The sequence below is a fragment of the Staurois parvus genome, unplaced genomic scaffold (genome assembly GCF_062004578.1).
Source record: "Staurois parvus isolate SC_StPar_1 unplaced genomic scaffold, SC_StPar_1.0 ptg000475l, whole genome shotgun sequence".
NCBI lineage: Eukaryota > Metazoa > Chordata > Amphibia > Anura > Ranidae > Staurois > Staurois parvus.
Window position 1 is genome coordinate 7,720,097 of NW_028318271.1, and position 23,598 is coordinate 7,743,694.

General features: G+C 39.3%; 1 protein-coding gene across 1 annotated transcript in view; it reads left to right on the forward strand.

Moving 5' to 3' along the window:
- Positions 1-23,598, forward strand: part of CCBE1 (collagen and calcium binding EGF domains 1) — a 539,668-nt gene that overhangs the window by 512,807 nt on the left and 3,263 nt on the right. Inside the window, exons 7-10 of the mRNA XM_089689467.1 lie at positions 6,243-6,363; positions 14,869-15,008; positions 15,847-15,882; positions 16,584-16,619. Of these exons, the coding sequence (XP_089545593.1) occupies positions 6,243-6,363; positions 14,869-15,008; positions 15,847-15,882; positions 16,584-16,619 (333 nt within the window). The remainder of the gene's footprint in view (positions 1-6,242; positions 6,364-14,868; positions 15,009-15,846; positions 15,883-16,583; positions 16,620-23,598) is intronic.

Here is a 23,598-nt window from a genome sequence, read left to right on the forward strand (position 1 = left end):
ACACCAACAATGTGGCACCATGCCTCCTACTGACACCAACAATGTGGCAGCATTCCTCCTACTGACACCAACAATGTGTCACCATTCCTCCTACTGACACCAACAATGTGTCACCATTCCTCCTACTGACACCAACAATGTGGCACTATTCCTCCTACTGACACCAACAATGTGTCACCATTCCTCCTACTGACACCAACAATGTGGCACTATTCCTCCTATTGACACCAACAATGTGGCACTATTCCTCCTACTGACACCTACAATTGGGCACCATTCCTCCCACTGACACCTACAATTGGGCACCATTCCTCCCACTGACACCTACAATTGGGCATTATTCTTCCCACTTACACTGACACCAGGGCACCATTCCTCCCACTAACACCAACAGGGCACTATTCCTCCCACTAACACCAACAACTGGTCACTATTCCTCCATTGACACCAATGTCCGGCCCCCCAAAAGTCTTAAGGACAGTAAACTGGCCCTTTGTTTAGAAAGTTTGGAGATCTCTGTACTAGTTCCAAAAATCTCTGAACATGACTATTGCTGCATGGTGAGTAGGGAGCTCACTGATAATTCATTTTGTGTTTAGTATATTTTTAGTGAACAAAATGTTTCAATTGAACAGGTTTCAAAGCTTCTGGTAAGCTATTGTTTGCTTTAATATATCGCTTTGAAATTCAGAATTTGCATTTTTACTGAGATTTAATCTGAGCTTTTTGGCAAAATCTTAGCAAAACATATGGAAGTCAGTTGGAAATGTGAAATAAATATGCTTTTTAGGTGATTTTGAAGGATTCAATGACTCCCGAGGGTTACTTTCAAGCTCCTGTCAACTATCTTGGACTGACCCTCATTAGCCTTAATACTTTACATTTTTTTTCAAATAAAGAAAAATAAAAATGTAAAAATGATATGCAAAAAAAAGTTAAAAAAAAGAAAATTCAAAGATTAAATGTAATAAATACCTAAATATTCCTCTGAATATACATTAGATTATATGCTCCTTGAGGGTTATGGAATGATGTAAATGTACAATATACTGTAAGTAAAGTAATGCGCTACAAAAGTACATAAAATATATAAATAAATACATAAATTAATTAAAAAATAAAACATTTAAAAACAAACAAATTTCATCTAAGCTTTATATGTATTAAGATCCCATTCACATGATTACCTTGCAGCACTGCGTGATACTTGCATTGGTGGGATGCAGTGCCATTGATTCTGAGTGGCATGCCAATGCCCTTTGCCAAAGGACAATTTAATACAACGCAATAATGCACTAACATGTATTACAATGTGCTGCCACAAATGGTACATGCACTTTTTTGGTGTCTTGTGGTGCATTGGACAGCCCATTCAAAACCTATGAGTTGGATTAACATAACACACGTTGAGGCATGGCATAACGAGCATCAACTCATCAAATGGGCCCTTACTGTTTTTGCTTCCACAAAATTTTGGCAACCAAAATATGTCATTTTGAAGTGGAATCAATTTCACCGGGGTCACACTGCTTGTCCATAATCATTATAGCTTCTTCTTGGCAGCAATAATGACATTTTATAAAGTGTCTACTGAGGGGAACAGAAAATTTAATCTTTCATAAAACACCAGTTTACAAGATAAAATACCAATTATTGGGAACCAAAGGCTTTAAATTGTTAACTATTTCTGGTTAATAAATACTAATTACAAACCTATATGACTTTTATTAAAATGTAAGTCCAGACAAATTCTTTTTTTTTAGATTAAAATCCATGTTGAGTTTTTACTGTTTAATTGTTTCTTGACTGTCTCTGTTGCAGATTTTCTCTATCTCTTGGCTCATAAAACCATTGTTATAAGGATGAAATTAAAGATGGCCATACACCAGTAGAATTTTGTTGGTAAATTTTTGTGTTCTGAATATTCATTGAATTTTTTAATGGTTAGTCGGGCAAAATCAGTGTTTGTTTTTAACTGTAGTGACAAGAAAATGTGAAGGGATGGAATGAAAAATGTTTCTAGAACAAGCAAAATTCTAACTGTGAATGTGTTTTTTGATCAAGAAAAGCCATTTATATTGTAACAAGCATGTTCTAGACATGAAAAAACCTGTTTAATATCCTGGAATTCCATTTAGGCAGAAGGTCTGGACAAAGTAAGTCGTAAAGGTACGTTACCTTGTGTAATTTATTTAAAGTAGCATGCTGGCATCATCATGTGATCCCACACCTTTTGAATGCAAATAATAGAAAGTAATTGTGATGCAACTAAATTTTATCACCAAGAAATTAACATAAAACTCTCTAAATGTGACATAACTTTTACAAAACTTCAAACAAAAACAATTTAAAAATTTTTAATCATTCTGGCAAATATTCAAAATGGTTTTTACAATGATATATTCAACATAAGACATATAACTGTCTATGAATAGTATACAATTGGCTAGGATTAGGGACTTTTTAGGCACTTACACACAAAATATTGTAAAAGTACAAATTTATTAATACAATTTAATTAAAAACATCATCTAAACCAGGGGTCTCCAAACTTTATAAGCAAAGGACCAGTCTTCTGTCCTTCAGACCTTATGGGGGGGCGGACTATGATCAGTGTGAGCAGAAAATGCCACGCCATCAGTTTACATAAACAATGCTCTGTCATTGGTTTGAATAGAAGGAATAGTGCCCAACTGTTGGTATTAATGGAAAGAATAGTGCCCCATCAATATGGTCAGTGGGAGGAATACTTCCCCATCGATGGTGGCAGTTGGTGGAATAGTGCCCAAAGGACCCGATAAAGGCAAGACAGTGGCCACATCTGGCCCCTGGACCACAGTTTGGAGACCCCTGATATAAACTCAGCAGCTGATCAATCACAAAGGTAAATATATACAGAGTCCATCTTCTCATATACAGGAAACAACCACATGTAAGTAGATGAAACCCCAACATGTTTCAGTTATTCAAAAAATCTTCATCAGTGGAACATGATGGTCGATCTAAGATATGAATACAGAAATATTATACCTTCTACATCTACACAACATGAAAGAACAGTACTAGTAATACCAGTGTATAATATTTACAACTTGTATATACAGTACATGTACCTCTTGTACTTTATGGGATGTGGCACCCAACATCATCAGATTTATAGAATAACTGTGTATAAATACCAACCGTTTCCAATATTTTACCTTCAACAGCACAGAAAACATCAATATTAACAAACATGCTATAAACAAACCATAAAAAACACAACGTGTATAGATTATTATATAGTGTCCATTTTCTCAGTGTTCATAATAATTGTCCAAACATTTATGATTGTACGATTGATTTACTATTTATGATTGATACCACCTATGTGTAATCGATGCCCTCACCTGAAGGTATTGACCAATATACATACACAGGTCAAATACAGCTTTATTCCCCTTAGGCTGGGAAAACCTCAAATGTCTTCTCCTTATTCTTCCAGTAGGAGCAGCACAGCTCAGAAATAGAAGATAATGACTGTAGTGTAAAATGTAAAACTTTCCATTTATTAAAATAAGATAATATAACCCTCACATTATCCTGTGCACAACAGAAAGGCTTATATGTAGTAATTCCTTTCAGAAGTTCCTGTAATTGGAACCGCCATCAAATATGTCCGATTTCTTTCTAGTATGCGTTATGACGTCACCAGGCTCTGACCAACATGTCTCATCACAGGTCACGTGACTTCCTCAGGGGGTTTTGAACAAAATTTGTTGACTTATTGATGGCAATGCTCTGACAAACTTTTTCATTTTGTAGGAAACATCAAACAAAATGCTACTGGTGTATGGCCAGTTTTAATCTTTCTAAGGGAGTAAGGGAGCCTAAGACAGCAATAAAAACTTCCTAATATTACTTCCTAATATGTGTGATGACATTACCTAGCTATTCCCAACGCGTTTCGTGTAAGGCCACGTGACTTCCACAAGGGGTTTTGAACAAAATTTGCTGATTCAGTGATGGCAAATGCTCTGATAAATATTTTTTTCAGAATTTCAAACAAACTGCTACTGGTGTATCTTTCTGAGGGAGCCCAAGATAGCAGTAAACAAATAATAGAGAGTCCAATCCATCCCTACTCTATCTAAAACTAAAACAAAAGTTGGGCTGGACCTACAGTTTAATTCTTGAAGCGGAACTTACATTTTTTTTAATGCTGCAAGTTATGCTTTTATAGCAGAAGAGACTTTGAAAATCTCAGCATACTATGCGTTTTGAGATGAGTTATCTCCCATGCACATGTGTGGGATTGACATCATCCAAGGCTAGCCATCAAGATCGGTATCACTGTGCAATGTGTCTGATTACTTCCTAATATGTGTGATGACATTACCTAGCTATGCCCAATGCTTTTTGTGTAAGGCCACGTGACTCCCACAAGGGGTTTTGAACAAAATGTGTTGATTCAATGATGGCAAATGCTCTGATAAATGTTTTTTTTTCAGAATTTCAAACAAAATGCTACTATTGAACTTTTTCTGAATTTCTATAAGAAACTTAAAATAAAATGCTACTGGTGTATGGTCAGTTGTCATCTTTCTAAGGAAGTAAGGGAGCCTAAGATAGCAGTAAAAACCTGAAAAAGAGTCCAATCCATCCCTACTCTATCTAAAACTAAAAAAAAAGTTGGGCTGGATCTACAGTTTAATTCTTGATGCGAAATTTAAGTGGTTTGGTTTTTTTTTAATGCTGCAAGTTATGCTTTTATAGCAGGAGAGAATTTCTCTTTTGCCATGTTCTTATATTCTAGAAATGTTATTCTGCGTGTGCAGTTTAGTGTACAATCTCAGCATGCCTTGGGTTTTGAGATGTTATCTCCCATGCACATGTGGGATTGACAACATCCAAGGCTAGCCGTCAAGATCAATATTGCTGTGCAATGTGTCTGATTACATCCTAATATGTGTAATGGCATTACCTAGCTATGCCCAACGCGTTTCATGTAAGGCCACGTGACTTCCACAAGGGGTTTTGAACAAATTTTGCTGATTTAGTGATGGCAAATGCTCTGATAAATGTTTTTTTTTTCAGAATATCAAACAAAATGCTACTAATGAACTTTTTCAGAATTTCTGTAAGAAACATCAAACAAAATGCTACTGGTGTATGGTCGGTTGTAATCTTTCTAAGGAAGTAAGGGAGCCTAAGATAGCAGTAAAAACCCGATATGGAGTCCAATCCATCCCTACTCTATCTAAAACAAAAAAAAAGCTTTTATAGCAAGAGAGACTTTGAATTTCTCTTCTGCCATGTTCTTATGTTCTAGAAATGGTATTCTGCATGTGCAGTTTAGTGTACAATCTCAGCATGACTTGGGTTTTGAGATGTGTTATCTCCCATGCACATGTGGGATTGACATCATCCAAGGCTAGCTATCAAGATCGGTATCGCTGTGCAATGTGTCTGAATACTTACTAGTATGTGATGAGGTTACCTGGCTGTGCCCAATGCGTTTCGTCAAAGGCCACATGAGTTCCTCAAGGGGTTTTGAACAAAATGTGATAGCAAGTGCTCTGATAAATGTTTTTTTTTTTCAGAATTTCAAACAAACTGCTACTGGTGTATCTTTCTGAAGGAGCCCAAGATAGCAGTAAAAAAATGATAGGGAGTCTAATCCTTCCCTACTCTATCTAAAACTAGAAAATATAAGTTCGGGCTGGATGTACAGTTTAATTCTTAAAGTGGAACTAATTTTTTTTTTATTGCTAGAAGTTATGCTTTTATAGCAGAATTTCTCTTCTGCCATAAACATTCTCCTTATATTCTAGTAATTTTATTCTGCATGTGCAGTGCAGTGTACAGTCTTAGCATACTTTGGGTTTTGAGACATATTATCTCCCATGCACATGTGTGGGATTGACATCATCCACAGCCAGTCATCAAGATGGCCAGAGACGCCGAACCAAGTGATGAAGGAAATTGAGCATGCCACATCAGTGTAGGAGGGTGCTTGGGAGGTGAGTATGCCATAATCTGCATACTTGACCCAGATTATGGATTTAGTTCCACTTGAAAGCCCAACTCCAGACAACGTTTATTTTAAGTTTTGGGCAGAGTGAGGAAGGGTTAGAACCTTGCAGTCCGTGTCCTGTGGAAGCACCTTTAGTTTAGTGAAGAAAATCCCTTTAAATAATGTTTTTATTACTTTTTTCAGTTACAGAACCATTGAAATATTATTATTTTTATTATTATTATAGCTGGCGTTGTTGCCAAACAGCGTATCTGAATCCAGCAAACAAATCACAGCTGACAAGGTACTGGCTTCCACCATGTATGTTCAAGGACCACCGGGGTTACCAGGAGCACAAGGACCCCCAGGTAACAATCCAGAACACACTACAATCTCTGCAATCTGAGTGTACATGTGAAAATTCCAACCATGTGTGAATAACTACACGGGAATCACAGCACAGGAAATGAAAATAAATGTAGAGGCTAATCAGAAACAAACACGTGAAATAAATATTGATGATCTGTAAGTCTTTGATGTAGTCATAGCGTGATTGTACTTTCGTTTTTTTTTTTCAATGTAAAGGGTTCCATATAGACTATTTGATAAAAGGATGCAGGAATAGCAAATAAGTCTACCTTCTTCGTCTTATTAAATCTTGACCTATTATGGGACAAAAACCTTCGCTGAAAATACCAGTTTCCCTGGCTGTCATGCTGTCAAGCAACTAGAATTTGTTTGAAGCAGACTGGTAATAGCTGCTGTCATACTATCCATCCCACACCTTCACCTCCACTTCGCCTGATCCCAGTGCAAGGTCAACTATGGTAATAGTTTCAACACTTGCAGCATCAACCTTAGAATGAGCTGGAAACTGTTGCAAAGGGCTACACGCCTGCTGGCTGCAAGTGGTAAATGTGAATCATTAATATGTAATATTGCATATTTATCTGGATCGACAGAAAAAGATGATTTATTTGTACTTGAGGGCAGCACAGTGGCTAAATGGTTAGCACTTACGCCTGGCAGTACTAGGGTCGTTGGTTCGAACCCCAGCAACGGCACCTCCTGCCTGGAGTTTGCATGTTCTCCCTGTGCTTGTGTGGGTTTCCTCCGGGAACTCCGGTTTCCTCCCACACTCCAAAGACATGCTGGTAGGTTAATTGGATCCTTGTATATGAATGTGAGTTAGGGATTTTAGATTGTACACCCCTTGAGGGTTAGGGACTGATGTGAATGTACAATATATATGTAAAGCGCTGTGTAAATTGACAGCGCTATATAAGTACCTGAAATAAATAATAAATAATACTTGGCATGTTCCCTTGTTCCCCCACGTGCTTGCTGCTAGTTAGTTCATTTACTAGCTAGACATACCCTGCCTCTCACTTTGCTGCTCAGTTAATTTCACTTTTCAATCAGAAACACGGCTTAAGAAATTCACTGTCTGCTTGACTTCTTCTTGAGTTTAGGATCTTTTGGCGTTTTTTTTGCCAAAGCTCCTAAACTCAACTCCATAAAAGCCTATGTATCCATGAACACATTGGCTTTTAGTAGAGTTTAGGAACTGCCGTGTTTAGGTGAGGTTAAACCTTCTTCTCCTGAACGTGGAAGAATCGCGTTCAGAATGGGAACGTTTTGAACACCAGTCATGGGAAAATGTGAAATGCAGTAAAAAGGTGTGTAAATATGGTACCGCTTTTACATGTGTTTTTTCCACGTTTTGCCGTGGTCAGGGTAGGCTAGTGTACATGTAGCCTTACACTAAGGCTGGGACAACATACTCTGTACCAGGACCTGTCAAAGCGTTTCCCAATCAGAACAACTCAGGATATATACTGTATGTGGAGAAAGGGAATGCAGTGTATTTTAAAACTGATGATGGCATTTTTTCAATAACTATAAATAAAGAAGAGACACCACCAAATGCATGCTTTTTTAGCCAGAAAAACTTCTTCTGTGCCCCTCTTTGATTTCACTTTGCCATTAGAACCTGACTTATTCCTGACTGACTAAGCTCTGCTAACTGTCATTTCATTGTCCAAATGTCTTTCCCCACTCAGTGACTCTGTCACTCAAAAAAAAGCTGATACAGCAGGGAAAATAATTATTTGATCCCCTGCAGATTGTGTAAGTTTGCCCACTTACAAAGAAATGAAGGGTCTATAATTTTTATAACCCAAAACATACTGCCAAGGCAACAAAGCAGTGGCTCAAGAAGAAGCACATTAAGGTCATGGAGTGGCCTATCCAGTTTCCAGACCTTAATCCTATAGAAAATGTATGGAGGGAGCTGAAACTTTGATTTGCCACGAAACCGCAAAGAAACCTTAAGGATTTAGAGATTGGTAAAGAAGAGTGGACCAAAATCCCTCCTGAGATGTGCAAACCTGGTAACCAACTACAAGAAACGCCTTACCTTTGTGCTTGCCAACAAGGGTTTCTCCACCAAGTACTAAGTCTTGTTTTGCTTGGGGATCAAATACTTATTTTAATCACTGAACTGCAACTCAATTTATAACATTTGTATTGTGTTTTTTTCTGGATTTTTGGTTGATATTCTGTCTCTATCATTTAAAATACACCTAAATAATAATAAAATTATAGACCCTTCATTTCTTTGTAAGTGGGCAAACTTACAGAATCTACAGGTGATCAAACAATATTTTCCCCCACTATGTAAATATACATATACACAATATTGGCAAAAGTATAGGGACACCTCTGCAAATCATTGGATTCAGGTGTTTCTATCAGCTCCATGGCCACAGATGTATAAAATCAAGCACCTAGGCATGCAGACTGCGTCTACAAACATTTGTGAAAGAATGGGTCGCTCTCAGGAGCTCAGTGAACTCAATTTTGGTTCCGTGATAGGTAGCCACCTGTGCAATAAGTCCATCCGTGAAATTCCCTTGCTACTAAATATTCCACGGTCAACTATTAGTATTATAACAAGGTGGAAGCAACTGGGAACAACAGCAACTCAGGCACCAAGTGGTAGGCTACATAAAGTGACAGAGTGGGGTCAGCGCATGCTGAAGCGCACAGTGCGCAGAAGTCGCCAACTGTCTGCAGAGTCAATAGCTAAAGACCTCCAAACTTCGTGTGGCCTTCAGATTAGCACAACAGTGTGTAGAGAGCTTCATGTAATGGGTTTCTATGGCTGAGCAGCTGCATCCAAGCCTTACATCACCAAGTGCAATGCAAAGCATTGGTTGCAGTGGTTAAAGCACGCTGCCACTGGACTCTAGAGCAGTGGAGACGTGTTCTCTGAAGTGATGAATCACGCTTCTCTGTCTGACAATCTGATGGACATGTCTGAATTTGACAATTGCCAGGAGAACAGTACTTGCCTGACTGCATTGTGCCAAGTGTAAAGTTTGTTGGATGGAGAGATTATGGTGTGGGGTTGTTTTTCAGGAGTTGGGCTTGGACCCTAAGTTCCAGTGAAGGGAACTCTTATGGAGTCAGCATGCCAAGACCTTTTGGACAATTTCCTTCCTGTTCCAACAAAGCAACAAAGCATGGTCCATAAAGGCATGGATGAGCGAGTTTGGGGTGGAGGAACTTGACTGGCCTGCACCTCAACCTGCTACACCTTTGGGATGAATTAGAGTGGAGACTGCAAGCAAGGCCTTCTTGTCCGATATCAGTGCCTGACCTCACAAATGCGCTTCTGGAAGAATGGTCAAACCTTCCCATAGACACCCTCCTAAACCTTGTGGACGGCCTTCCCAGAAGAGTTGAAACTGTTATAGCTGCAAAGGGTGGGGCCAACTCAATATTGAACCCTACGGACTAAGACTGGGATGCCATTAAGGTTCATATGTGTGTAAAAGCAGGCATCTTAATTCTTTTGGTAATATAGTGTGTGTGTGTGTGTATATATATATATACAGTATATATATAGTTATTTCAATTCTAATACAGCAATAAGCAGTGATTAAACCTGCAGGCTCTGCTCGAGTAGTGTAATCACTAGGTGCACACCCTGTGCTAGGTTTATTTCACTGTGAAATAGAAACTGGCGCAGGTGGCACAACTAGACCTAAAACAGGTCTTTCTGCACAGTTAATGTGGCGCATGCTGCTTCTGACAGTTTCCTGTGCAAAAGTTAATCACCCTGGTTTGTGTATAGGGGCGGAGGGAGGAGGTTCGGAAGAGGTTCCTAACAAGATAGAAGAATATCAAGTGTTTAATACTTTTAAACATACAGATTTAATTAAAATAATATCTGGTGGTCCTGCCACAAAAGTCTCTGTTCAGACATTTACTGTTATAGGGTGACAGTGCTCTGTCCCCATCTCCTAACTTGTTCTCCTGCACTGTCAAAATGACACATACTGTATTCTCCTAATGGAAACTACAAGTAGACCTGCCGACCAGGACCATGGATAAGGAGGTACCACCAGTTCTCCTGTATGAGACCCAGGCCAGCAGGGGGCCCAGCACTGGGGGGGGTAGGTTAATTACTGGAACCAACCCCCATATGGCTCTCTCTGCAGTAGCTGAAAGCCAGCTTCTTCTCCTTTCCCTCCCGTTGGCTCTCAGCTGCTGTAAGGAGCCATACAAGGGATCGGTTCCAGTAATTGCCTCTCCGCTGCACCCATCAGCCTCCCTGTGCATCATGCATTTACCCCCAATGTCCAGGTCCTCCTGTGTGCTCTCACCCTCGTGGTGCTGCCAGCTTTCCTCCTCTCCTTCCCACTGGCATCTGCAAGCACACAATAGGATCCTTCAGGAAGGAGAGTGGGGGAAGAGTCAAGTAAATATGTCACATTTACCAACCCCTTCGTTTCCTGAATGAACACAATGAGTGATCAGAAGCATAGTAAACTGTTTTTTTTTTAGGGGGGGGAGGCTGTCAGGTTTGCTGTATGGGGCCCCATTGCTTCTAACAGCACACATTACTCAACTTAATGCCATTGAATTAATTCATTGGTCAGCATTTCATATGGTTAATCTGACCGCAATTGCTTGATGATCCTTTAATCAGTCTGAAATACATCAAATAATTAGGCATTTGTCTTATTTTTCCATTCTGGACCTCAGGCAGGCAGGAGGCATTTTATAATTAATTCTTTTTTAATGCTAAGATACAAACAAAACTTTAAAAGCACAGACTGTTTACCATGGCTACCTCAACAATTACTGGATTTTATGACATACTAACTTTTTCCGTTCTCTGATGCTGAAATCTAATTTGAAAGGAAATATGACATTCCAGATCTAGTCTGGAAACACTTTCATTCATTTCAAGCTCATAAATTCAGATTTCACTTTTTGCCATGAATTTTCTTGATCCGTGATATATCAGAGGATCTTTTCTCTACTGTCTGTGGAAGTCCCATAATAACATGAAGAGAAAAGTCTGGTGAAAAAAAAACTACTTGAGGAAGGGAGGTGGAAGGAGGTAATTAAGACCTTAAATCCTTAAATTAACCCTCAGCATCAAAGCAGTTGAAACACTTCCCCCTTGCACAGACCTTGAGGCCTCATGCACACTGGATGTTTGGCCATCTCTACTAGACGTCTTTCCTCTTGACAACAGAGCTTTGGCAGAATACAAATGCGTAACGCTTGTAAAGGCATTTAGGCGCATCCAGTGTTTGTGCGTTAATTCATTTAATTGGTCAGAATAATCTTTTATTCTGGTCATTGAAATGAATGAATGCTCAAGTGCTAAACACTCCTAGCCAGGGGCGGACTAACAACTCATGGGGCCCCCGGGCAATAGGGGATCATGGGGCCCCTGTGTCCTTGCCCAAACTCAAAAAAGCCTATGAAAAAGGTACCAGGGCATCTCATGGGGCCCCCTACTGACCCCGGGCCCTCGGGCGGTGCCCGAGTTTCCAAATGGTCAGTCCACCCCTGTTCCTAGCGTTAACATATGATTAGTTGCGTTTACCCACTTACACACATGTCAAGCGTTTTTTGTGACAAAAAAGCTGCTGCTCCTGGACGTCCTGGCAGTGGGTATTTTTTCTGCCTCTAATCTCCTCTAAACATCTGTGCATGCATGGACAAATAGGCAAACATGAAGAGGCATTTAGAGGCAGAAAAAAAACACCAGACATCAGTTCACCTTGTAGACAAAAATAATAAATGCACATTTTTTTGCTGGTAAAAAAATGTGCATTTATTATTTTTGTCTACAGGAGCCTGGAAAGCATTGCACCAGCGATCAGTAGATCGCTGATGCCATGCTTAAAAACGGGTGGAACATGTTACATGTTCCCAAAGGTGAACTTGTCCTTTAAAAATGCCCAGTGTTCATGAAGCCTAAAGGAAAGGTTTAGTCCAAAGTTTCAATCTGACAAAGCGTGGCTTAAAGCGTGAGTTCAAACAACATTTTTTTTTTAGTTTTGGAACGCATGTGGAAGGGTTAGGGCTCATGTACACGGGGCGTTTGGAAAACGTCTGAACGATGGAAACTGACTGCTGGAAAACTTAGGTTAAAAAAAATCAGTTTAGCTGCGTTTGCATACCGCGTTTATGCACGTTTGCGTTTAGAAGCGTTTAGAACCGCCCCTTACATATTTAAGAACTGTCAAACCAGCTTCTGAGCAGACGGCCAGGGGTCAAGGTCGGTAGCCTTTTTTTTTTTTTGGAGCGGCGGACATCGTGATTGACGTTGGATCTACTTTGGGGACATTCTTTTATTACAGGACTTGTCAAAGAATGACTCCTGTCTTTTTTCACACTACAGCTTTTTTTTGTGTTTTTTTGTGAATGGGTAGCGGTGCCATGTACCCCATACTCAATCACGTGGGGGGGGCAGGATCTGGGGGCCCCCTTGCAAAAGGGGTTTCCAGATTCCGATATGTCCCCCCACTCGCAGACCCCCACAACCACAGCCCAGGGTTCTGGGGAAGAGGCCCTTGTCCCCCTCCCCCTACCCCAAAGCACCCCCCCATGTTGAGGGCATGTGGCCTGGTATGGTTCGGGGGGGGGACTCGCTCACCCCCCCCCCCTTTTCCTAACCTGCTGGGCTGCATGCTCAGATAAGGGTCTGGTATGGATTAAGGGGGGGAACCCCACGCCATTTTTTTTTTTTTATTTGGCGTGGGGCCCTTAAAATCCATACCAGACCCAAAGGGCTTGGTATGGATGGGAGGAGGGATCCCATGCCGTTTTTTAAAATTATTTTTTAATTGCCAGCAATTCTTTCTTTTACATTCAGCTGTCAGTGGAAACCCCACTGACAGCTGAAACATGATGCATGCTTTTCACTACTAAAATTCCACATGACTTGATAAATTCATGCGGTATTTTAGTAGCCTTTTTTAGTGGATTCAAATTTTTTTTTTTATTTAATTCTATGCGGTATCCAACTCGGGTGTGGTAGGATACCACTTAGTGAATTGTGTCCTGGATATGGACCAGTCAAACAAACCCTTCTAAACACAAATGCTTATTAACATGGTTAACCTCATTTACAAGCGTTTACACACATTTACAAGTGTTTGGTGTTTGAAACACAGGTAAAATCTACTCCTTAACGCAATTTTGCTGCGTTAAAAAAAACTACTATAAACTCAACTGCCTGTAAATGACTGTAAATGACGATGTGTACATGGACACATAGGAAAACATTAGGGAAAGTTCAGGGGCTGCTGGACAAAACGCAGAAAAGCTCCTAAACGTCAGTTTATCAGCTGCAGTGTACATGAGCCCTTAGAACCATTGAATGGAACATTGCTGGCAGGTAGGCTTTTATTGCTGAAGACATTTTGCAAGGTTGATTTACTAAAACTAGAGTATGAAAACTGGTGCAGCTGTGCATGGTAGCCAATCAGCTTCTAACTTGTTCAGTTAAGCTTTGACAAAAAACCTGAAAACTCATTGGTTTCTATGCAGAGCTTCACCAGATTTAGTAAATCAACCCCTGTATGTCTCTTCTGCAGTAAAAGTTTCTCTTTGACCTGACAACAATATTTTTTCCTAATGTTCAGTAAGCTGCTCATGCACAACTCAGTGCACTTTTTTTGGCATGCCATGGTGCCAGGATGAATTAACGCCTTTGCACATGCATAGGAGTTGTGTCATTTTGGACTGACAAATCAAGAATTTCAAGGATGATGAACAAAGAAGAAGACCAGTCTAAGATACAAGCGCTGTCAAGCAAATTTACGATTGTTGCATGGCTGGAGATATGGTAAGTATAGCAGATTTAAGCTCTGCTTTAAGCTAATGCTCACACTTATCCCCCTTAATGCTTGACCCTAAGCTAGCTTTATCCTATTTCTTGACACAATTAATAGAGTTAGCCTCATACACTAATGTATTGCCTGAAGTCTCAGACCAGCACTAGTTTACATCGATGGAGTCGCAATTCCTTGTGGCACTGCAGTTGTGGCAAATAAAAGTTGCACCTCCATGTTAAAAGTTTATTGTAGTCCTATACACGTCAGTAGGACTCTAGCAAATTAGATGTTGCAGACTCCTAATATTCAACATCTCACAACAGCACTGTGCCACCAAACCAGTCTTACCTTCTTACAGGTACAAAGTAAGTGGAACCCTAGTGTTCCTCCAGAGGTTGCTAGGGGTTCCTTGAGTATTAAGCAATTTCTTCTTCTTGGATAAGTAACCACTGACACCAATGATCTTTTTTAACTATCTGTAGGGGGGGAATTCCCCTCAATGATCACAAATGTAAGGAGCATTCTTCCCACTGACCATCACACTAATGTACTGTGAGCTGTAAATATAATAATTATTTGCAGAGCTTTCCTGAAGCCAAAAGGTTTTTTCAAGGGTTCCTCCATGATAAAAAGGTTGGGAATGGCTGGTTTAGAGCTTAGCTGCATGCATTTATTTTATTTAAATTGGCTGTAACATGATTTTTGTTTTACTTTTTTTCCTAGGATTACCGGGTCCTAAAGGAAGTTCTGGCCAGCCAGGTCCCCCTGGGCCTCCTGGTCCTCCCGGCCCTAGAGGATTTATGGGTCCAATGGGACCGTCTCCTGAGGTTTCACATATCAAACAAGGAAGAAGAGGTCCCGTGGTTAGTATTATGCTGGTGATATCTATTTTTTCTGATTACTACTTTCAAATCACAAATTCAGGACTTCTGTTATGTTTCGTCTTTCTCTAATACTCCATTCCTCATCAAACCAGACCTTCACCAATACAATATATATTTAAATGTTCTCTCTGAGCTCATCACTTTACTGTATATGGTGAAAACATGCAGCAAGACTCCCTTGCTAAACATTATTCCCCCCCAGCCAATTTATGGTGCTGCTGTTGACTCACCATAAAGTTGAGGGCAGCAAGCAGAAGTTCTGGATGACAGAGCTGCTCAAGGACACCAGGGAACTAGTCACCAATTATGAGCAGTTGTGGTAATATGTAGTGCTAGGGAATAGTTTAACTTAGAACTTCTTCACGGAACTGACATTCACAGAAAAATGTACAAAGAGATATCTTCATTCAAATTCTATATTACCCTTTTCCATTTTTCCTGAATTATAGGGTAACAATAAAAAACAGCGATCTATTGACCCCCCACATATAGTCAAACCAATCTGTCCATGTCCTGGTTTAATAGTAGTGGATGATTGATACAGGTGGTGGGTCTAATGGAGTCCTTTCTCGCTCAAAGCCCAGGCATGACCCAGTCTTCCATCTTCCTGCTCCTAGTCATCTTTGATCTTTTTCCTTTCAATAAGCCATCTGCTGCCAAGCTTCCTTGATTCATGTTCTCATTATATTCCCTGTTTATTCTTACTTTGTACCTCATTGTGAAAGATCAGTATGAATTATCTATAATGACAGAACAGTAGTTCGTGCTAATGTGGATTTATGTTATATACTACTTATTCTCTTTTTGTGTCATGCAGGGTCCACCGGGAGCACCTGGAAAAGATGGATTAAAGGTATGTAGCCTATATGATTTCTCTCACCCAGCCTAGATTTAGGTAAAAATCAAAAATGGCTTTACTTTTTGGTGTTACTTACAAAAAGTCCCCTTTTGAACCTATGCTTTGTGGTAACATATGTTTTACTATAAGATACGGCAATGTATGGTGCTCTTTATGGGAAGTGTTGTCTAGCACCACCACAATCATTAATTCGCTGTACATTCCATCTTATTCTAAATGAACTGACTGATTTAACTCAATATAGTCAGTACCTTACAACTGCATTAGAACCTCCATGAAGTAAATTGTATTCCTGTGTCCTTTTTCCCTCTGTACAATATTAAATTTCCCCTTAGATATCTCTGTGGCAGAATCTTATTTTAAAGTCCCTCTATGCCATGATAATGGCACAAATTGCCATCATTACTTACTTTTGGTTGACCAGTAAGCAGGTGATGGTAGACCCAGGGAAGCTGAGGGTTTTCAGTCAATTTAATTTTTTTTCCCACATTTCCAATTTCCTAGCACATGGATAACACCGTATATAGAGCACAGCAAAAGCTTAAGATAGGATTTTAATGATCTGGTACAGTAAGCTTTGATGTGGTGGAAATCTGATGGATGCTGTGCTCTTTCAGTCATCACTGTACTTTGCACTGTAGATTTTTGGAGTGTAACAAGAAGCTTAAATGTATATCTTGGTTGTTTGTTTATAGGGTGAAAGAGGAGCTCCAGGACCAAGAGGACTTCCGGTGAGATTCCAGAATTAATTTAAGATGAAAAATACATATAGACCACCACTGCTGACCTTCTCCTGAAAATGCTAGTTGTCTGATTGTCTCTCATTTCAGTACTTTTTGAGTCACTGACCTGAAGCAGTTATGTAACAAATGACATCAGAACTTCTGATCTACATGCTTTTCTGTTTCATTTATTGATTATGTACCTAAAGCCATTGGGTCAATATGACAGCTAGGAAGCTTTCATTTTAGGAGTGGTAAGCAATGGCAGCATGGCAATGGCACTGTTGCCTTTCTATCATCTCGAGCTAGTCTGCCAATTCTCCTCTGACCTCTGACATCAACAAGGTATTTTCGGCCACACAACTACCGATCACTGGGTATTTTCTATTTTTCGGACCGTTCTCTGTAAACCCTAGAGATGGATGTGCATGAAAATCAGCAGATTTCGAAATACTCAGGCCAGCCTGTCTGGCACCAACAACCATGCCATATTTAAAGTCACATTTAAATCCCTTTTCTTCCCCATTCTGATGTTTGGTTTGAAATTTAGCAAGTTGTCTTCACCACATCTAGATGCCTAAATGCATTGAGTTGCTGCCATGTGATTGACTGATTAGCAATTTGTGTTACCAAGCAATTGAAGCAATTGAACAGGTGTACCTAATAAAATGGTCGGTGAGTGTGTGTATATATACATTATATATACATATACATACATACATACATACATACATACATATATATATATATATATATGTATATATATTCTTTTTTTTTTTTCTACTGAAAGTTTTGTGCCTTGTGTGTAAGTCTATAGAAACCAATTAGAAATCATTGTTCTCATTGCTCTAAAGCAGACTTGTCCAACCCACGGCCCCAGAAAGCTTTGAATGTGGCCCAACACAAAATCATAAATGTACTTAAAAGTGTAGGTTTTTTGTGGAATTTTTTGTAAAAAAGCATTTACATTTAGCAAACACATGAACAGTTTGACAGTGCTTCTTTACTGGACTTTTATAAGATAAAACTTCCCAAAGAAAAATATCCCACTCTTCACAATAATGCCTAACTCATGTCATTAGTTTTCGGCAGCACCTATTTTTGTGAGCAGCTATTTTCAGGGATGAAGCATACGAAGGGCAAAATCATAAACCAAAATATCTGATGAGCACCTTGAGAGTTTGTTAACAATCACTGCTACATCCATTGGACCAGATATTGATGCGTTAGTTTCAAAAACAGTGTCAAATATTTCACTAGTTTTATGTTGCCATCTTTTACTTTTATAATTAATAATATTACAAAAAAATGAAGTTTTAATGCTCAGATAGGTACATTATCCATATCAGTGTCCATTACCATGATCATTACCATGTGATCTGCCCATCTTTTTCTGTTATCAACTGTCCTTATTGTTAGTGTATTTAATGTGTGCCCCAAGACAATTCCTCTTCTTCCAGTGTGGCCCAGGAAAATCAGAAGGTCATGGTTTGGCCACTGTGGGTTATTTTATTGTAAACAAATTTGCTTGTCTTGTTGAATAAGTCCAAGACTTTACAGACTAAGACAGCCCAAGAGAGGCACCAGAAGGGCTGGGGTGTCAACTTCAACACTACTCTTACCCATTCTTCCTCACAGGCTATTACACTTCCTTCCCCCTCTATTTAAAATTAAAGTAAACTTGCACCAAATTTGAGTGATTTAGGCTGAATACATACAATGATTAACCAGCAGAGAGCTTAACTTTATTGAAACCAAGTCAAACCAATTGGTAGATCCAAAGTTATAGGCAGCAGAAGTTACATGGAAATGTCAACTTTTCCTATAAAAGATGAGGTTCTCCCACCCACCTCCTCTATAACTCTGTTGGTCTTTTAATGTGACAGGTGGACAATGCTGACCAATACTGAGCCTCAAAAAGTGGAAGAAGAAAGGACCATGCTTAGTTTTTACAGCACAGGCTCTGGATCTACAGACAGTTTGAACATGTGGATTTCATTGAGGCTTATTTATTTTAAATTGTAATACTCCGTTTGAGTTGCCCAGGATGTTTGTGTTGTGTAAAGTACATAGAAAGCCAAAACATATTATCTAGTTTGGATAAAGCAGGGAATGGCTAAAACCCGTTTTTGTCTTGCTTTGTCCTAGTGGGAGATTTCCCCTCACCTCCTGTCCCAGAAACAGGAACTAAGAGGAAATTTTTCCTCTGTTCTTTTTTCTGTTGACAGCTGTAAAACACTGTGACACGGAAAGCAATAAAAACACTTCTACACTCTGAGAAAGCAGCCAATGTGTACTTCAACTTTCTTAAATTGGAACTATAGTCCATTATATTTACCTCTGCCCTCAACAGTAAGATGCCCGTGAGGTCCCACACCGGTGCCAGTATCTTTTCCCTGGCTTCTTCTAGATGCCAGTTCTTGGCAATCTTGACTGGCCACTATGAGATGGCGTCACTTTCAGAACATAGGCACTGTGCCGGAATGTAATGTGCATGCGCAGCTCAGTGTGCGTTATAAAGAAAACTGAGAACAGGCGGGTAGATTTACTTTATTAAATTCCCTCTGCTTGCAGTTTTATCATTTCACACTTTATTTCCACTTTAAAGTAAGCCTATACTGTATACTAGATTGTAAGCTCCAAGGAGCAGGGCCCTCGAACACCTTGTGTATTGTATTGTATTTTATTGTTACTGTACTGTCTCGTGTACTGTCTCCCATTATAATGTACAGCGCTGAGCAAACCGTTGGCACTATATAAATACTGTATAATAATAATAATATTTTACACTTTAAAAGTAAAAGCCCTGCTTAGCAGCAGACACCAATATTTACTTACTATTATTTTTGTTGGCCACAAAAAGTTCCTGTGACCCTCTGAGTTTTAGTTTCAGTTTTTGTTCTGGGGCTTAAATATCCTTCACTTCCTGATTAAGATCTGCCATTTAGTTACCCTATGACTCAGTGGTCAGCGTACTCCCATAGAACAGAGGGAGGCTTTTCTGACTAATAAAGGTCATTAGCATTTGGCATTTGTAATATACCTTAATGTGCCACGCTTCACTTGAAATTAAACATCCAATTGCTTTTACTTATATTGCATACCACCATAAATAAACAATGAAATTAAATATGAAAAGATGAATAAAAGTGAATAAAAATAAATAAAAAATAATATATTAAACAAGTATCAATTTTCAATAATAATGTCCATATAATTATCAAGAAAGTCCATAAATAATATTTCTTCAAATTTGCATAGTTCATTTTAAAATATAATAACCCGTGCTTCTGAAATAAAATATTTTGTGAAAAAAACTTTCATGGACGTGCTCCCCCACCAGTTGTGCTCTCACCTCAAGTATATGACCAACTGTTACGTAAGGTCATATAACGCTTGTGTCCCTTTAAATAGGCCAGAGTATGGATAAGATGATATCTTGCTGTTTGGGGTCCTTCTCCACTCAGATATGACCTTACCTAATGGTTTGGACCTTACTTAACAGTTTGGTCATATACTTGAGGTGAGAGCACAACTGGTGGGGGAGCACGTCCATGAAAGTTTTTTTTGCACAAAATATTTTATTTCAGAATTTGATTAATTCCTCTATATTAACTACCGTGGAAGGGAAGATTATTATTTGAGTGGAGAAGGACCCCAAACAGCAAGATATCATCTTATCCATACTCTGGCCCATTTAAAGGGACACGAGCATTAGATGACCTTACTTAATGGTTTGGTCATATACTTGAGGTGAGAGCACAACTGGTGGGGGAGCACGTCCATGAAAGTTTTTTGCACAAAATATTTTATTTCAGAAGCACGGGTTATTATATTTTAAAGTGAACTATGCAAGTTTGAAGAAATCTTATTTATGGACTTTCTTGATAATTATGTGGACACTTATTGGAAATTGACACTGGTTTAATATATTATTTTTAATTTATTTTTATTCACTTTTATTCATCTTTTCATATTTCATTTAATTGTTTATTTATGGTGGTATGCAATATATGTAATAGCAATTGGATGTTTAATTTCAAGTGAAGCATGGCACATTAATGTATATTATTGATTTTGCACACTAGTATGAGTATGTGTTAGGTGCAGGCGATTCACAATTAGCACTTAAGTAGGTTTCAATACTCCCATAGCAGCTCACAAGCTTTCACCTTTCATTTGGCATTTGTGATGTCTTCTCCTAGGCCAGACTTTAACCTCCCTAGCAGTATGATTATGTCCATATTTCTGTGCTCAAAGCGGTATATTTTTTTCCATGGAAATATGTCTTTTTTTGTTGTAATTTTTAGGAATAACTCACTAAAATCTGTCCGAACAAGAGTCTAGTAAACATCCCGGGTAGGATAAAATTTGAAACACGAAATCATAAATTATAATATAATAAATAGTCATAAAAAATAATAATATAATAATAATAAATTTAATTCAATAATATAATCAAACCAAAAACACTGAAATTTGAAAAATAGCGCCAAGTTCGCACATCAGTGAGCTTAGTCACAAAATCGCCTGATGATGAATTTCCCCACGAATCATTATCACTCAATTCTGCAAGTGGTTCTGATTTACTATCGCTGTTCTCTAGCCGGTCTAAAACCGCTTTTGACCTAAAGGGACGCTTTTTGGACGCCATGAACGTTTCTCAGTTTCCAGGCAGAAAGAACAGTAAAAATGCAGGCAGGGCGCCGGACAAAGCACTCGGGACAAAATGTATGTGAAATGGTTTGATACAGTAATGGAATACTATGTGATTTTAGTGTATTAGTGAATGTCACTTTTTAAAATTTTTTAATTTCCCGCTGCTTCTGGCCCACGTATGTCCTGACGCTTGCAGGGACCGGAACCCAGAAGACGGATGCCGGCATCGGCCGGAGTAGATGACCGGGGACGCTGCAGGGGACACATCGCGGGAGCGCAGGACAAGGTAAGTGCAAGAGGGATCCCAGAGTAACGCTGCAGTGTATTCCCGAGTGTAGCTCGGGGTTACCGCTTTTGGCACTGATATTTAACCCCGAGCTACACTCGGGAATACCGCCAGGGAGGTTAAGGCCTCTGTCACACATGCAAATGGGGCATTTGCCTGCGGGAGACTCAGCAATTAATTGCAGAAAGGAAGGACCATTGAAAGCAATGGAAGCCTGACAAGGAGCTACTCACAGACTGTCTGCATCCCAGGACAATCATCCACAGGTAATAGCTGCATGGGCAATTACAAATGAACGGCCACCAATAGCTGCGGGTGCTGACAGTCTCACATTTCTTTAGACTTTCCTGCCCACATCTAAGCGCATGGATCCCACTGACTCTCCTATGGGTAATCACCATTGGCTCCATTTACAACTGTGAACGGGGCCTTAGAAGTCCAAAATGTAGTATAGGTTCAGTTCAAGTTCTCTGAAATAAAACAGATAGAAAAATATCTCATTATTCCTCGGTTTTATGTTTATGACTGACCTTTTGGTTTCCAATTTATTTCACCTTGTGCTTTTATTTGCCCAATCTGCTACATTCTCTTAAATACACTCTCACATATATCTCCCAGTTTTACGATGTTATTCCAAAACACCCAATAAACGTCCTGTTCAAATGCAGTATGTTTTCTATTAACAAATTACTGTCAGGAATAACAAAATGTAAGGAGAAGCTGAACACAGATACCATTCAGAGCAGCTTAGATGTTATTCACTATTAATAATCTAAAATGCATCTACTGAATGTCTATGGTCTTCACAGTGCTGAGAAAATATATTGGCTGCTTTCAATGTTACTGATTCCTTATACTTTTTTACCTTTAAGGTAAAATGTCACATCTAAAGGCCATATTTTTATTTTAAAAGCACAATGAAAGTATTTAGCTTTCAAGCATGCTGTCTATTACTGGGCCCTCAGACTCGGGCATCCAGTGAAGGAATAGTCACTATTCTGATTTATTCATTGTGTGGGTAAATTTCTTCTTGATCTTTTGATCTCTGTAAATGCGATTTATTTTAATAGGAGGTGAAGAGAAAATTAGAAAATATGCAAACATTAGCCTAAAGCTCCACTTGCTGGCTGAAAATGATAATTCAAATACTTATATGCAGCTGGTCGCTGGGCACATGTATTTACATGTTAATACTTTGTCTAATGCTTTTCAATTTGCCAGTAACCATTTCGTTCATTAAAAATGGTCATTGGCCAATTAGCAGCCATAAACTGTGACAGCAATAATTAGGGATCAAAAACTAGAAGTATTACAATCTACCTGGCATGGTAAGTTTGGTAGACTTAAAGTGTTACTAAACCCACAACAGTACAATTATTATTATTATACAGTATTTATAAAGCGCCAATAGTTCGCTCAGCGCTGTACATTACAAAGGGGGACAGAACATGTGACAGAACAATACCAATACAATACAAAACATGAGGGGATCGAGGGCCCTGCTCGAAATCAGTCTGTATATGCAGTAAAGCATGCTTGTTATACCTAAGGGGTATCACTGTGGAACCTAAGGGGTTAACCCTCTGCATTGTGTAAAAAGGCTGTTTTATCCTTTCTTCTCTGTTCCTCCCCTTTTTCAAGCGACCACCACTTATCTCCAGACTGAACCGTAGGCATGCACATGCTCAGTTTGGTGTATAATGCAAGAAAGGTTTTTTTTTTATTGGGAGAGTGCGTGTGATCAGTTTTTTACCTTCATGCTTTCTATGCATGAAGGTAAAAAACCTTCTGTGTGCAGCAGTTCCCCCAGCCCCCTTAATACTTATCTGAGCCCCATCGAGATACAGCGATGTGTAACAACCTCGGCTGTCCTGGGTCCCTGCCTCCTCATTGGCTGAGACAGCTCCCGCTGCTTTCAATCAAGTCAGCCAATAAGGAGAGAGAGAGGGTGTCGCCAAGCTGTGGCCCTGTGTGTGAATGGACTTTTGTAGGTCCTTGCTGTGGGGACACCATACAGAAGGGAGTGGCCAGGAGAGCCTGCAG